The sequence below is a fragment of the Oryza glaberrima genome, chromosome 11 (genome assembly GCF_000147395.1).
Source record: "Oryza glaberrima chromosome 11, OglaRS2, whole genome shotgun sequence".
Classification (NCBI taxonomy): domain Eukaryota; kingdom Viridiplantae; phylum Streptophyta; class Magnoliopsida; order Poales; family Poaceae; genus Oryza; species Oryza glaberrima.
In genome coordinates, this window is record NC_068336.1 from 6,566,298 (window position 1) to 6,582,644 (window position 16,347).

Here is a 16,347-nt window from a genome sequence, read left to right on the forward strand (position 1 = left end):
GTGAGTGATGTTTAGCAAGACTACAGGGCCTACTTGCTTACATGCACAGGAGAAACTATACCAAGGCTTTGTTTAGTTTTCACACAAAAAATTTATACCCTATCACATCGAATGTTTAAATACCTGTATAAAGTATTAAATATAGGCTAAAAAAATAATTAATTGCGCAGATTGCGACTAATTTGCGAGACGAATCTTTTAAGCCTAATTGCTCTATGATTTAACAATGTGGTGCTACAGTAAAAATTTGCTAATGATGAATTAATTAGGCTTAATAAATTTATCTCGTTGTTTAATGACAGATTCTGTAGTTAGTTTTTTATTAGTGCCCGAAACACCCTATGCGACACCCTATATAATATCCGATGTGACATGCCAAAACTTTACAGCCTTGGATCTAAACACCCCCAAGTGATATTAATTGTATCATAGTGGATTAGGATAATCTAATTTGGTGCAAATAGCTGCCATTAGTACAATAATGATTTTTCCGTGCGGTCGAAAGCGGTTTTTGCGTGCAAATCTTCCGCCCGTCTAGAATGAAGTGCTTGTGAAAATCTGATTTTTTTTCGTGCGGGTGATGCACCCACACGTGCGTGCGGGCACTTAAGCCACCCGCACGAGAAAATAAAAAACCGAAACAGAAAAAAAAACCAAAAGCCGCCCTGGAACCCTAATCCAGCCGCCGCCGCTGGCCTGCCCGAGGCCAGTCACCGTCGTCCGCGCGGTCGCCGGCGACGGATCCAGACGCCCGAGGCTAGGAGACCATTGCCGCCACCGCCGTCATCGTCGCTGCCCTGCCCGACGCCCGCCGCTATCGTCCCAATGGTCACTGGCGATGGATCCACCCTCCCCACGGTGGCCGGCGACGAATCCACGCTCCCCGCGGTGGCAGGCGACGGATCCACCCTCCCCGTGGTGGCCAGCGGCGGATCCGCTCCGCTGCCACCACCCTAGCCGATGCTGCCGCTACACTCACCGATGCCGCCGCCGCCGCTCTCACCGATGCCGCTGCCACCGCCGCCCTAGCCGAGGCTGCTGCCGTCGCCAGGAGTGGGTACAGGGGGAGGGTGGAGAGGGAGAGGGAGATGGGAGGAGTGAGCGGAGAGAAGGGAGGATGAGAGGGAGAGGGAGTGGGAGTTGGAGTGGCCGAGTGGTAGGATGGAGGAGATCAAGTGGCGCCGGGAGCTAAAAGGGTGGGTGCGCTATTTTTGCGTGCGGGTCACTTAACAGATCCGCACGCGAAAATAAGCCTATTTTTGCATGTGGATCTGTTAAGAGGCCCGCCTGTGAAAATTGTTTTTTCCGTGCGGTCATTTTAAAGAACCGCACACGAAAATGGAGCGCGATTTTTGCAGACGCGACCACTTACAGTCCGTCTGCAATATAAAGTGAGTCCTGTCCAGGAAAATTATTTCTATACTAGTGCGCTTTTAGATTTTTTGGCGTTTGGCAAACTGATTTTTTTTTAATCTATATGTCGCAAACAGTAAAACCACTAAGAGACATGACAGTTAAGTAACACAATTATATAACTGTAATTTAATTTGTAAAACAAACTACGACGGTCAGTAAAATAACAAGCCCAGCGCAGTGTAGCACAACCACCATAAAGTAAGCCTGAAGTTGTGAGGTCTTCCAACAAAAATGCTGGGTATAGGGGATATAGTAGTTCACAAGTGAATAGCACAGTGACCAGAGAGCTAGACAATATATAGATGGATGACCAGAAGCTTAAATCCTAACCATATTATATACTTGCATTGATGCATAATAGCATTGACAACATTGGTCCTACTATCTTGTTACATTTCATTTCCACCGCATATATCTCCAAACAGAGAGATTAATATATTGGCAACAGTACATGCAAATAAGGTCTTATAAAAAAATGGATGTGCTCTTACATACAATGAATATCAAAGTAAATGAAACTACACATAATGTACAGAGGCACCGCGAACGCAAAAAAGCTAGGAATGATAGGCAACTCATCGGAAATCGACACCTGCTGCAAACAGAGGGGGGAAAAAAACTACAAACGGCACCAGCCAGCCGCATCTAAAGTTCTAAACACGAATCTTTGGAACATGCTGCATCTTCTGATGCATTCTGTTTTTGTGCCATTGAGTTTTGAAGTCCCTGTGCAGGTACAGAAGCCAGAGCTTCTTCAGGGTCCGAAGGGACTCAATGCCCTCAGGGACTATATCCAGCTTTGAGAGTGACACAACGTACAAACCTTCAATGGATGGAAGTGCACCATCCATGATCTTTAGCTGGTTCACATTGGGCATGTGCTTTAAGACAAGTGTCTTCACGTGGGGAAAAGACTGTGTAGAAAGAACCAAAATGTTTGCACTATGCATGTTATTCAGTCTCAAATAAGTGAGGTTCGGCAAATGCGAAGCGAGCATCCCTAGTGGATCTTCACCAAGATGACACCAACTTAGAGCTAGATATTTAAGATTTGTGCCGTTCCCGTGAAATATTGGGCAATCAAGTGTACCCTTAGCCCATCGCCCTCTGATGATTAGTCTGTGGAGTTCTGTTGACCTTGGCCTAAGAGCCTCGAAGCAGAGTTCCTCATTTTCGTCTTTTGCAGAAAGAAGCAAGCTGGAAAGAAATGGCATGCTTGACAATGTAGCGAAAATATTTGCACAATCAGCAGAACTTATGTTGTCAATCCACACACTTCTTAGTTGCATCAATTTCTTCAGTTGCTCAGCCAGGTCTTTGCTAGACTCCACAGTTTCTAGAGTCTGCAGCTCTTGCAAGTTGGAAAGTTCTTTAGGGGCATGCATTCCAACAAAGTACCGGAAATCTGACTGCTTCTCATCAACGTATCTATCGGCTATAAGGTGTCTTAGCTTCTTGATCTTAACAATACTTCGTGGTAGCTTCTCAATTTTGGTTTGCTTGATGTCAAGCGTGTGGAGGTTAGATAACTTTCCAATAGACTCCGGAAGTGATTTGACTTTGGTGCGTCGTAAGCCAATGTAACGTAGATTAAACATATTCCCAATAGAAGTCGGCACTTCAGTAATCTCTGAGTCTTGCAGCTCAAGAACTGTAAGGTAGCTAGATCCACACAAAATTGAGGATAACATCTCAAGGGGCGATGAGGTTGTCGAAAGTGAGATCAGGGTCCGAAGGCGCATGAATTTAACTGTTGATACAGTATCATCACTCCATCCACATGTTGACAAGCGACGAACTTCCTTATCCATAAGCAACATTGTGCCAAGATCATTGGCTGAACCAAACCTCTCCTCTTTAGCAATAGAAAGAGCCAATACACGCACAATGTCATGCATCTTACAGGAGTTTACCCTGCCAATCTCATCATTGTCCACAACTTCCAGCATATTCCGGTGGATCAGTTCCATAAGGTTTCCCTCTGCGACATCCTCTAGCGTGTTCTTTTCTTTGCCTAGCACAAAGCCTTCTGCAACCCACAACCTCACAAGGCTCTCCCGTGTCATTGTGTAGTCTTCAGGGAACAAGCTACAGTACAAGAAGCAATTTCTGAGGTCTCCTGATAGGTCATGGTAGCTCAAATTTAGAATTGCTCGGACATGATCATTGTTTGCTAGCTCAGTCCGAAGCTGTTTGTATATTTTATTCCAAACAAATTCTGCTGCTAGTCTTGAAGACAGAAGGCTTCCTATCGTTACAATTGCTAGTGGTAGGCCATGACACCTATCCACTATAGAATTAGCAACCTTCTCTAGCTCCTTGGGGCATTTGTGGCCCTTGTTATAGAAAGCCCTTCTACAGAAGAGTTCAAATGCATCAGCGCCATTCAAAGGCTGGAGGTTGAGACGGCGTGTTGAGGTAGCAAGGGCTGCAACATCATTCTCTCGAGTTGTGATGATGACTCAAGTTGCTTGAAGATTCTGGAATGCATCTTGCATCTGAAAGTACACTTTTTTGTCCCAGACATCATCCAGCACAATCAAACATTTGCTATCTTCAATCGTTTTCTTAATTTCTTCTTTCAGGTCATGTGCATCCATATTGTTCAAGCTATCAAGTGACAGTTCAGTAGACCCAATCTTTCTAAGGAGCTTTCTTAATAGAGCCTCCACATTGTTGGTCTGGGAGACAACAATCCATGCATGAGCAGCAAAGTTGACCTTTTCACGCTCATAAACATTTGTGACTAATGTGGTTTTCCCAACCCACCTATACCAGATACTGTTATCACTGCTCTATCTGGCTCATCAGAGTACAACCATCCAGCCAGCAATCTCTTGTGGTCTTCAATCCCCACAAGATCTTCATCTTTGACAAGATAAGGGAAGTTGTCGTGAGACCGTGGTCTGCCACTCTCAGCAAGCTGGTTGGGATTGAGCTGGGAAGGGTGCAACCACTGCTCTTTAAGCTTTATAACTTGCTGGATTTGCTTCTCTAACTTGACTACCTCCTCAGCAATATCACTAAATACCACGATGTAATGAGAACCTTTAACGAAGTACTTCTTCAAGAAACCTTCTTCCTCAAGTTGAATAGCATGATATGAGTACTTGTCCATTACGTCCTCAACATGGTAGGCTAACTTTCTCACCTCTGCAATCCAATTCTTTACAACTATATCAGTGAGGTATGAGGTGCCTATCTGTAGTATAACACTGTTCATGATTGTCAGTTGCTTCCTTATTTCTTCGACCTTCTCTGGCAGCTCCTTCAAATTAGTAACCTTTTCAGACACCTTGGCAATGACAGCCTTGGCAGCTTCATCTGCTAACACGTTGCCAACCTTTTTGACAGCAAGGAGCACTGCCTCAGCCATTTGTTCTGAAAGAACACACACCATCATGTTACAAAAGAGAACAACAAGTGGCTTGCGATTTCTAGTCTCCAATTTAACTTATATATCAAAGGAGAAATGTGTGCTTTCATTGAACAGAACTCCAATGGTTTCTGCATGAAATGTGTGGCACTGTTCAGACTTGGATAATAATGGTCCACTGTGAGAAAAGAAATAATGGTACTCATGCACCGTGTCCATAGAGTAATTCTTTTACCACAAGCATCTATGATCTCATAAAACGTTTTATGAGAAGTTAATGGCATCTCATAAAGATACAACTCAGCAAATAAATGACAAGCTTTATTTGATTTGCTTGTGGGCACAGAGTAGGATTCCAAATCAGAATAGCAAACAGTATCATATATGAAGGCCAGTGCTAAGTTATATTTTATTAATTGACTTGGATCATTTTTTTTTTGACACCTTACTTTGGAGTTCGGAAATCGGCTACGAGATTTTCTGGACAAACTATGCTTTCGGAAGAGCTCTCCTGCTTGGCTCAGTAAAAGAAACATTGCTATAATGTTATACATCATGAAGTACAGCTATTCTGTATGTAGTTGTTTACTTTAATTTGAGTATGCATTTATTACATTTCACCAACATACATGTGTTTAGTTCCTGAAATTGGGGAGAAGTTTGGGGAAAGTTGGTAGTTTGGAAAAAAAGTTGGGAGTTTATGTGTGTAGGAAAGTTTTGGATGTGATGTGATGTGATGGAAAGTTGGGAGTTGGGGGGAAGTTTGGTGTGAACTAAACACACCCTATACAGCTTCAGCTGAAGCAACTTGTGGGCTGAACATAGTTCATACATATTCAAAGAAAATAACTGGTTCATCAACAAGACAGTGAGCAGAAAGACTATACATTAGACAAGCAAGTTTAGCAGCATTACCTGGAACATTAGACTAACAACTATGAAGAACAAAAAAATGATCCATAGAACAGAACACACAACAAATACACTGCCATACTGAGTAGTGATTTATATGCATGCTCACCTGCTGGAAGACCAGAGAACAGGGCTGGAGCGCAGGTGTTGTACGGTCAGTGTGCAGAACCCTGCAGGATCAAACAAGAGAGGATGAGAACGCAGTCAGCAAAGCAGTTCGTGATCGTGCACAACCGGGGACAAGATTTGGCCAAAAAAAAAAAAAGCGCCGCGCGCAGGCCGCGGAACCACACCAGACGGAGGCGTGGCGGCCTCCCTTCGCCGGATGCGTCGGCGCGCAGCGTGCCTAGACTCGCGGTCGGGAACGCGCATTCCGACGAACACTTGGCGGGCGCCGCAAAGGGGGGGACACTGGATGTTCATCCCAAAGGGGGAGATGATCAATCCTTGCAAAGTCAACTCGCGTACCAATCCGTCAACGGAATGCGGATCGAAATCGAGAGAAGGAGGAGTTCTTCGCGATCTTCGGGTGATACTAAAGTCGCCGAGCACGAGCAAATCGAGGGAGTCAACAAAAAATGCTCAGCGGCGAAACGGCTCTGCAGCATGAACTACTACTAATCGCTCCCAAGCTCCATGGATTCTGCAAGTGAAGGGATGCACGCACCTGATGAATCAATCGCAAGGGAGGTCGCCGACGAGAGAGGAGGAGACCTTGACCCGCCCGGAGCTCTTGAGCCAGCTGCCTGCAGCTTGGTTCTTCTTCTTTTCTTTTCTCTTTTTTTTCTTATTTCTGTCTGGGTCAAGTCGTCGCTGTCTTTTCCGTCTCCTAAAATAATTTCTGGGATTTAGCGTGGGTTTAGTTCGTGAAAATTGTTCGATGTCACGTCGGACATTTCACTATATATTAGAAAAGTTTTTCGTACACAAATAAAAAAACTAATTTCATAACTCGTTTAAAAACCGTGAGATGAATTTATTAAGTCTAATTAATCCGTTATTAGTATATGTGGGTTATTGTAAGATTTATGGCTAATCATGGACTAATTAGACTCAAAAGATTCGTCTCGCGATTTCCATGCAAACTACACAATTAGGTTTTTTCTATATTTATTACTCTATATATGTGTCTAAAGATTCGATGTGATATTTTTGGACAAAATTTTCTAGAACTAAGGCATTGTTTAGTTGGAGAAAACTTTTGAGTGATGGTTGTCACATCGAATATACGGACACACATTTGAAGTAATAATTTATCATTAGCAAATGTTTACTGTAGCACCACGTTGTCAAATCATGGAAGCGGTATCTAATTTAGGTGGGCCCACCACCAAATTTTTTTCCTAGGCTGCCCTACCACGAAAATCACTCCCCTCAGTCATCTCTTTGCACTGAGCAAATCTCCCGCACCTACCTCCTCAACCTCCGCTACTCCTTCCCCTTCTCTCTCTCTCCTATCCTCTCTCCATCTTTCCGTTCTCCTCTCCTCCCACCGGTAGCACAAATCTGGCGGTAGCCCTCCTTTCCTAAGCCGGCACCACTTAGGAGAAGATATGGCGATGACGAGTGCCGTATCTTCTTCCGCTTGGGAGGGCAAGTGCGGGGGCTCGAGCGGCGGCAAAAAGAGAGGAGAGAAAGAGAAGAGATGGGGATGGCGTGGTGAGGATGGGGCTCGGCTCTCCTCTTATTGGCGGCGTGAGCTTGGCGGGACGCGGCGACCTGGCGGCTAGGCACCGCGAATCCGGGCATAGCCGGCTAGCTGCTACGGCGAGCGGATGACGATGCGGTGGCGCGGCGACGTGATGACGATGGTGACGGCGCGACGTCATGGGAGGCGGCGATGGAACGCGAGGTGACGCGCGGGGAGCGGGTTTGGCGACGGGACAATGGTGACGCGCGACGGACGGCGGCTACGGCCGGGAATCGAGCGGTAGGGTTCTTCTCAGAGCGAGGGGACGCGAGCGGCGTCATGCGGTGGTGGCAACGCGACGCGAGAGAGAGAGAGGCGCGGGCTCGGCGGCTTCCCGGGAGGAGACGGGCGACAAGGCGCGGTGTGACGGGTGGGGAGGGCGCGCGTCCGCGGGAGCCCGGGATAGGACGGCGTGGCGTCACGAGGAGGTGGCGACGGGACGACGCGGCGCCGTGTCTCCCGGAGAGAAACCGGAGCGAGGGATGGGATGTGATTCCCACTGGGATATGCGGCTTGGCAGGGCGCGGCGCATGGGAGGGCGGCTTGGTGCGACGCAGCACTGCCACGACTCGGTGCTCGGGCGAGACATTTCGTCGAACATGTGGTGCGCGCGCGCGACCGGTCGGAGGAGGAAGACAAACAGCGGTGGGCTGGGCCGGTGCGGGAAGGCCATGGGCCGGCCTGCTCGGGGAGAGAGAGGAGAGGAAAGGGAGTTGGGCTGAGGGAAGAAAAAGGAAAAAAAAGAGGCCCAAATGAATAGTGACCTTTGACCTTTCACATTTTGGGACTGTTCACTTTTCTGCCATTTTCAACCTTACCAAATTTTGGTAAAGTTGCCAAAAAAGTGGCTACATTTAGTTTGCTACCAAATTTTGGTAACTATATAAGAAATCATGTCAAAATTTTGGCAAGTTTGCCAAAATTTTGGCAACTATACCAAAATTTGGCAATGCCAAAATTTGGTAAGGTTTTTTTTGGCATCAAAGTGAACAGGCCCTTTCTCTAGGATTTGGAATTTGAAATTTTGGGGAGTTTTTGGAGGAATCTAATTTGAATTTTGTCCTAGGGTTTTGACAACAACTCGAGGGGATTTCTAAGAGAGGATTTGAGACCTATTTGGCACAAAATCAAATAAGAACCAAATTTATACTCAAAATGTTTAAATGACAAGATTTTTAAATAAATGAAAAATTCAAGGGTGCTACAAAATTACAAAGAGCCTCTTTAAGGTAAAGAAAGCATGCAACTTCTAGACACGGATTTCTGCAACATGCAGCATCTTCTTGTGCATCTCATTACCATTCCATTGGATTTTGAAGTCTTTATGCAGGTTCAACAGGGAGAGCTTCTTCAGGGAGTTAAGGGACTCGATGCCTTGAGGGACCTTGTCCAGCTTCGGCAGCAACACAATGTACAAACCTTCAATGCATGGAAGGGCGCCATCCATGATCTTTATCTGCTTGACATCAGGCATCTGCCTCAAGGCAAGAGTCTTTAGTTTGGGGAATGCCTTTGCACGAAGAACTAATGTTGCTGCACTCTGCATGTTGTTCAGTTTTAGATAAGTGAGGTCCGACAAGTTCGACGCAAGCATCCCCAGTGGATCTTCCCCGAGATGACACCAGCTTAGGGATAAATATTTGAGATGTGTACTGTGGCTACGGAATATCGGGTAGTCCAATGTACTCTTGGCCCATTGCCCTCTGACAATTAACCTGTGGAGTTCTGTGGAACTTGGCTTGAGAGCCTCAAAAGAAAGTGGCTCATTCTCATTCCTTGCAGAAAGAAGCAAACTGGAAAGTAGCGGCATATTTGACAGTGTAGCAAAAATATTATCACAATCAGCAGAGTTTATGTTTTCAATCCATACACTTTTTAGTTGTATGAGTTTCTTCAACTGCTCAGCTAAGTCCTTGCTGGCTTCAACAGTCTCCAGAGTTTGTAGTTCTTTCAGGTTGGATAGATCTTTAGGTGCCTGCATTCCTACAAAGTATCGGAACTCCGACTGCTTCTCGTCAACACATCTATCAGCAAACAAGTGTCTTAGCTTCTTGATTTTAGTGATTCCTCGTGGTAGCTTCTCTATCTTTGTTTGCTTCATGTCCAGAGTGTGGAGGTTCAGCAACTTTTCAATGGAGTCTGGGAGTGACTTAACCTTGGTCCTCCGTAAGCCAATGTAACGTAGATTAAACAAATTCCCTATAGATGGTGGAACTTGAGTGATTTCTGAATCTTGAAGCTCAAGAACAGTAAGGTAGCTTGATTCAAAAATTGAGGACAACATGTCTGGGGAAGATGAAATTGCCGCAAGTGATACTAGGGTTCGCAGACGTGGAAGTTTTGGAGCAGTACCAGCACTATGTTTCCATTCATAAGATGATAGACGACGAACATCTTTATCAATATGTATCATTGTGCCCAAATCATTTGCAGAGCCAAACTTCTCCTCTTTAGCAACAGAAAGGGCTAGGTCTCGCACAATATCATGCATTGTACAGGTAGACACCCTACCTAGCTCATCATTCTCCTTAACCTGAAGCATATTCCGATATATCAGTTCCATGAGATTTTCCTCAGCTACCACCTCTGGTGTGTTGCTCTCTTTGCTTTGGACAAAGCCTTCTGCAATCCACAGTCGCACAAGGCTCTCACAGGAAATCGGGTAGTCTTCTGGGAATAAGCTGCAGTACAGAAAACAGTTTCTGAGTTCTCCTGATAGGTCATGGTAGCTCATATTTAAAATAGCTCGAACATGATTGTTCTTTGATAGCTCACTTCTAAGCTGTTTGTATGTTTGATTCCAAACATAGTGTGTCCGTGGTCTTGAAGACAAGAGGCTGCCTATTGAGACAATGGCTAGTGGTAGGCCCTGACAGCGTTCTACTATAGATGTGGCAATTTTCACAAGCTCATCGGGACACTCATGGTCCTTGTTGCTATAAAATGCCCGTCTGCAGAATAGATAAAAGGCTTGAGTATCACCCAGTGGCTGCAGATCAAGGCGACATGTTGAGGAAGCAAGAGCTGCAACATGATTCTTCCGTGTAGTGATAATCACACGACTTGCTTGGTTGCCCTCGATTGCATCACGTATCTTGAAGTATGCTTCTTGGTCCCAGACATCATCCAGCACAATCAAGCATTTCCTATCTTTGAGTGTTCGCTTTATTTCCTCTTTCAAATCATATGCATCCTTTTCATCAACGTTACCAGTGTAACCAACTTTTCTAAGCAGCTTTCTTAACAAGACTTCCACAGTGTAGGTTTGAGACACGACCATCCACGCATGAGCAGAGAAGTTGATCTTTTCACGTTCATAAATATTTGTGACCAGTGTGGTTTTCCCCAGTCCACCCATACCTGACACCGTTATCACCTTGTTGCCCATGTCATTAGAGTACAGCCATTCAGTCAGCAGTCTCCTGTTGTCTTCAATCCCCACAAGATCTTCATCTTTCACAAGTTCTGGGAAGCTGTCTTGGGACCTCTGTCTTTCCATCTCAGTGAGTGGGTCAGGAACAAGTTGGCACAGCGGCAACCACTGATCCTTGATTTGTATAACTTGCTCGATTTCCTTCTCTATCTTGACTACCTCATCAGCAATTTGACTGAATACGATAACATAATGTGATCCTTTTATGAAGACCTTTTTAAGAAACCATTCTTCATCCATCTGCACTGAGTAGTATGAGTATTTGTCCATGACGTCTTCAACACGATAGGCCACCTTCCTCACCTCCCCAATCCAACCCCTGACGACTTCATTTGTGAGGTATGTTGTGCCTATCTGTCGTATAACATTATTCATGGTTGTCAATTGCATCCTCATTTTCTCAATCTTCTCATCCAGATCCCTTAGATTATTAATTTTTTCTGACAGTTTGGCAAGCAAGTCCTTGGCAGCTTGATCCGCTAAAACATTACCGATCTTTCTGAGAGCGAGGAGTACAGCCTCCGCCATTTGTGCTGAACAAAGTAAACACATTATCATGTTAATTGGACATACAAATTTCACCCAAAGTTGTAGTTCTCAGTTTAACTTGTATGTTGAAACTTGAGAGAACAATGTTCTCTAAGTTAATAGTAGTTCTCTTGAAATTTGTGGCTTCATCGACACAAAATCTACTGGTTTCTATGCATGAAAGATGTACCACTGCTCACACTTACAGAATCATATCAACCAATCAGACAGAAGAAATATGACACTATACATATATTGATATGTTTCTGGGCTAAACTTATTCACCTCCATCCCAAATTAGATGTCGTTTTGACTTTTTGCTTGCAATGTTTGACTATTAGTCTTATTTAAAAAATTAGTGCAAATATAAAAAATGATAAGTTATACTTAAAGTACTTTTCATAATAAAGTAAGTCACAAACAAAATAAATAATAATTCCATAATCTTTTGAATAAGGCGAATGGTCAAACATTACAAAGAAAACCTCAAAACAAGTATTTTGGGATGGAGGGGGTATGTTTCAAAATAAAATAACAAATGAACCTGCAAGACTGAATGATAAAAAATACTGACTGGGCAAGCAAAATTTGGGTGGGCATGGTTTCCATCACAAAAATAAAGGAAAAGAGTACATTTTACTCCCCTAACTATTTTGCTGGAGTACTTAATCCCCTAATGTTTGGTTTGGGGATCAAGTGGGATGGGTTAGACCAATCCCAGTTTTTTGGGATGGGTTGGTTCCAGTTGTGTGTTTGGTTTGTGGTATATGATAGTTATAGTTTTTTTGTTTGGTAGAAGGGATTGAGGTGGGATGGGATGGACAGTTTTTAACGGACCGTTAGGGCTTAGGGCCGTCTGCTCCTAGCAGCTAGCTTGCAGCGAGTGGTGAGAATGGGGGTGGAGGAGCTCGTCGGCGCGAGCGGAGGAGAGGCGGAGGCGGGTCGCGGACGAGAGGCGACAGTCGCAAAGGTGGCGGCGGGCGCAGACGAGTGGCTGCGGTCATGGACGAGTGGCGGTGGTCAGTCGCGGGGGCGGAGGCGGTCGCGGACGAGGCGGCGGCTGATCCCGGAGGCGGCGGCAGTCGCGGAGGCGAGGCGAGGCACAGAGGAGCGGCAACGGTCAGTCGCGGGGGCGGAGGCGGTCTCGGACGAGGCGGCGGTTGGTCCCGGAGGCGGCGGCGGTCGCGGAGGCAAGGCGAGGCGTAGAGGAACGGTAGTGGTCGGTCGCGGGGGCGGAGGCGATCACGGACGAGGTGGCGGCTGGTCCTGGAGGCGGTGGCGGTCGCGGAGACGAGGCGAGGCGCAGAGGAGCGGCGGCGGTCGGTCGTGGGGGCGGAGGTGGAGGCGGAGGCGGTCACGGACAAGGCGGCGGACGGTCGCGGAGGCGAAGGTCGGTCGCGGACGAGCGGCTGCGATCGCGGATGTGGCGGCGACGGTCGCGGAGGTGGAGGGAGCAGGCGGAGGACGACGGAGCGGCGCCGGAGGAGGGAGCAGGCGGACGAGGAGGGACGGGCGGCCATGGCGGCGCCGCGGCGGAGCCGAGCTGGAGGCTGCGGGAGCTGACGCCCTTCGCTCCATCTAAGTGGGATGGATTGGTCCGGCCGATTTTGGTAGACCGGTTCGTCTCGGATCTTAGAGGAATATTCCTCTCTAGGGACCATCCTATCCCACTCACCTCTCAACCAAACACCTCTAAAATTGGGTTCATCCCATCCCATCCCATCCCAACCTTGCAACCAAACACAATGTTTTTCCAGATCACTTTACTCCTTAAAATACTAAAACCTGTTCCACTAATTCCCTTATTGCATTTACATTTTTTTTATCTCTTTGCACAAGTTGTTTTTATGCAAATTTTTTGATATTATAGATAAAATCATAAGCAATAGCAATCTGTATAGACCAGTTTGTCTTCTAATAAATGAACTTCTTTTTTTCTGAAAATGTTTGGTTGTATATGTTAAGATGCCATCTATCACCCGCTCCAAATTTCAAATCGAAACATTGGTTGTCTGGGAAGTAATACTATGCTTCAACATAATAATTTAGGAGTAAAATGGATTTTTCATCGAAAGAAGTCAGAATATCAACTACTGGGCTCGAAAGCAGTGATCTGAAGAAACTGACCAAGGAACTCATGCACTTGACAATTCCTATGAACTATCGCCGTGTTTAGTTCCATTTGAATTTTTTTTAAGTATACAGACACGTGTTAAACGTAGACTAATAACAAAACAAATTACAGATTCCACCTGTAAACTGCGAGATTAATCTATTAAGCCTAATTAATCCGTCATTAGCAAATGGTTACTATAACACCATATGGTCAAATTATGGCGTAATTACGTTTAAAAGATTCGTCGCGCAATTTACATGCAAACTGTGTAATTGTTTTTTTTCCACATTTAATGCTTCATGCATGTGTCTAAATATTTGATGTGACGAAAAATTTGGAAGTTTGAAGGGAACTAAGGGCAAGTACAAATGTAGAGACCGGTATGGTCTCTACGTTAATTAGAGACTATCACGTTACAATAGTTAGGGCATGTACAAAGGTAGAGTCTAATATGAGCTCTCTATACTAATTAATGTCACTAGAGACTATCCTCATATAATAGTAGAGACAATAAGATTTCTAAAGCATTAAATATTTTTTTATTATATTTCTTTCCTTCTCTCCACCCTCATGCAATAAATTTTCTGTTAATAAATGCTAAGAGTCAACCCTGAGCTGTTGTCACGCGTAGCAACGATGTTTCTCATTCATTCCCTCTCTTTCTTCCACGTCACCAAATTCACTTGCATGTCAACGAAGAGAGCCCGTTATTAGATACCATTGTACATGCTCTTAACACAATACGGTCTCTAACCATTAATGTATCAAATAATTTCTTACTAGTCATCTTTCCTTTATTAGACTCAATACAACGAAAAATTTTCTAATAAATGCTAAGAGTCAACTCTATACCGTTGTCATGCGTAGCAACCATCTTTCTTTTTCCTTCTTTCTCTCTCTTCCACGTTACCCAATATACTTGCATGATAATAAAGAGAAACCGCTAATAAAGACCATTTTACATGCCCTAAACACAGCCATGTGATGATCAAATGCTAGCTCACCCTGCTGTAAGATTTGTAGGCTAGGGAACTGGAGCACTGGTGTCCACGGTTGGTGTGCTGAAACCTGCAACATTACAGAAGAAAGGATAAGAACGCGTGTACAGCAGATTGCAGCGTTGTGCAAGAGGATCAAGGTTTTCTCTTTCCACATTTTCCATTTGGACCAACACACACGACAAGCACGCCAATGCTCATGTTCTTCATACGCGCTTGAAAATTCCTCAAGGTACATTTGGTTGGGGGAAATTGTTAAAGAGAGAAATGGGAGTTTGAGAGGTGGGGACCGTTAAGTCTATTAGACACGAGAGTTTTAGGAGGATTGAGAAGAGGAGTTTAAGAAACGCACTTCCACCTTTTTAATTCCTGAATAGGGGTAGATAACTATGAGCCAATTTTCTATAATGTACGACAATATAGATCTGAGTCGTACATCACTTAAAATTCAATTCGCACTCATATTTCCTATAATTCTCATCTCTACTAGCAAGCAAGGAATTAGGAGTAAAATAAAACTCCCATGACCAATCCCTCCTCTGAACTTCAAATCCCCCCCTTCTTATCTCTTGCCAAACAGATCGTCACGGTACTGAATGTCTCTGGAGCAACAGAAACAAATATCCATTGAACGCACACGCGTTCGTACTGATAAAAACTGATGAACACCAGTGCCAAATGACCCAAATAGGGCCATTTGAATCGTAAAGAGCTTTGTGCAAAGAGATTTGCTCTGGTAAAAAAATACCTCGATGAATATTGTTAGATCCAACGATTAGAAACGATTTGATAATGTGAGATATCGATACCTCGAGATATTTTTTATTAGACCACCAGAGCAAATCTCAAACCGGATCACAATCCCAACTACCACTACTTCTCATGCTCATACGCTAAAAAAGAAAAAATCCACCAAAACCAATCTCCAGCCAAATCGGGGCAGAAATTAGTGTTGGGCAGCGTCGCAGCGACAGAAATCGAAGCTCAAGACGAACAGCACTAATCATCCATCCCAAAGCTAAAACACACACATGGCGTCCGCTTAACTAAAGCACGAATCGATTTCCAACCGAGGACATGGATCACGCACCTGGTGGGTTGATGAGCTCGCGATGGAGCAGCTCGCTGATGAGAGAGGAGGACGACGACCTTGACTCTCACGGAGCTCAGAGTAGAGACGGAACGAGCTGGAAGCCTGGAACTCGCAAGCTGCAGGCCTGCAGCTTCGTTTTTCCTCTCTTTTTATTGGTCAAGTCATCGGCTCATCGCTAAGCCCCCTGCCATTGCGTTGACCAAGTCAACCGTCCACACTGCCGAGCGTAGGGCCCACTTGCTAATGGAGCACGTTCGCCATTTCCGGGCTACGTACGGTAGAGGATTCCTCGATGGCACTATTACATTGATGGTTGATCATTTTTTTTAGAAAAAAAAGAAAGTAAATTTTATAAAACTATAGGTATTTTACACAATTTATAATAAAACTACATATTTAATAGCTTGTTTCATAAAACTACAGATTTAGTATCTCTGATTATCACAAAACTACTTGTACTCTGTACAATCTATCACAAAATTATAGATTTAAGAACTTATTTCGTAAAACTATAGATTTAATATATTTGTTTGTCACAGAACTATCTTCATTTATTAGAAAAATACAGGTTTAGTGTCTCCATTATCACAAAACTATAGGTTTTAGTATTGTTAAAACATGTAGTTTTGTGATAATAGAGACTCTAAACTTGTAGTTTTGTGATAAATGAAGATATTAAATCTATAATTTTTAAAACAAGTTCTTAAATCTATAGTTTTGTAATATATTGTGCAAAGTATCTATAGTTTTGTGATAAACAAAGACACTGAATTTCTAATTTTGTA

General features: G+C 44.4%; 1 protein-coding gene and 1 pseudogene across 2 annotated transcripts; both read right to left on the reverse strand.

Moving 5' to 3' along the window:
* Nucleotides 1-1,734: 1,734 nt before the first annotated feature.
* Nucleotides 1,735-6,534, reverse strand: LOC127754424 (disease resistance protein RPM1-like; annotated as a pseudogene).
* A 1,927-nt stretch (nucleotides 6,535-8,461) lies between these two features.
* LOC127754422 (disease resistance protein RPM1-like) lies at nucleotides 8,462-15,695 on the reverse strand. 2 transcript variants are annotated; one of them, XM_052279941.1, is made up of 3 exons: nucleotides 15,560-15,695; nucleotides 14,324-14,539; nucleotides 8,462-11,360 (listed from the first exon to the last, which is right to left on the reverse strand). In XM_052279941.1, exons 2-3 carry the CDS (start codon nucleotides 14,394-14,396, stop codon nucleotides 8,644-8,646), a joined length of 2,790 nt encoding a protein of 929 aa, XP_052135901.1. In that variant the 5' UTR covers nucleotides 14,397-14,539; nucleotides 15,560-15,695; the 3' UTR covers nucleotides 8,462-8,643. The 2 variants fall into 2 exon arrangements, with proteins under 2 accessions (XP_052135901.1, XP_052135902.1); XM_052279942.1 differs by having other exon boundaries at nucleotides 8,467-11,360; nucleotides 14,476-14,539.
* Between the last annotated feature and the right edge of the window lie 652 nt (nucleotides 15,696-16,347).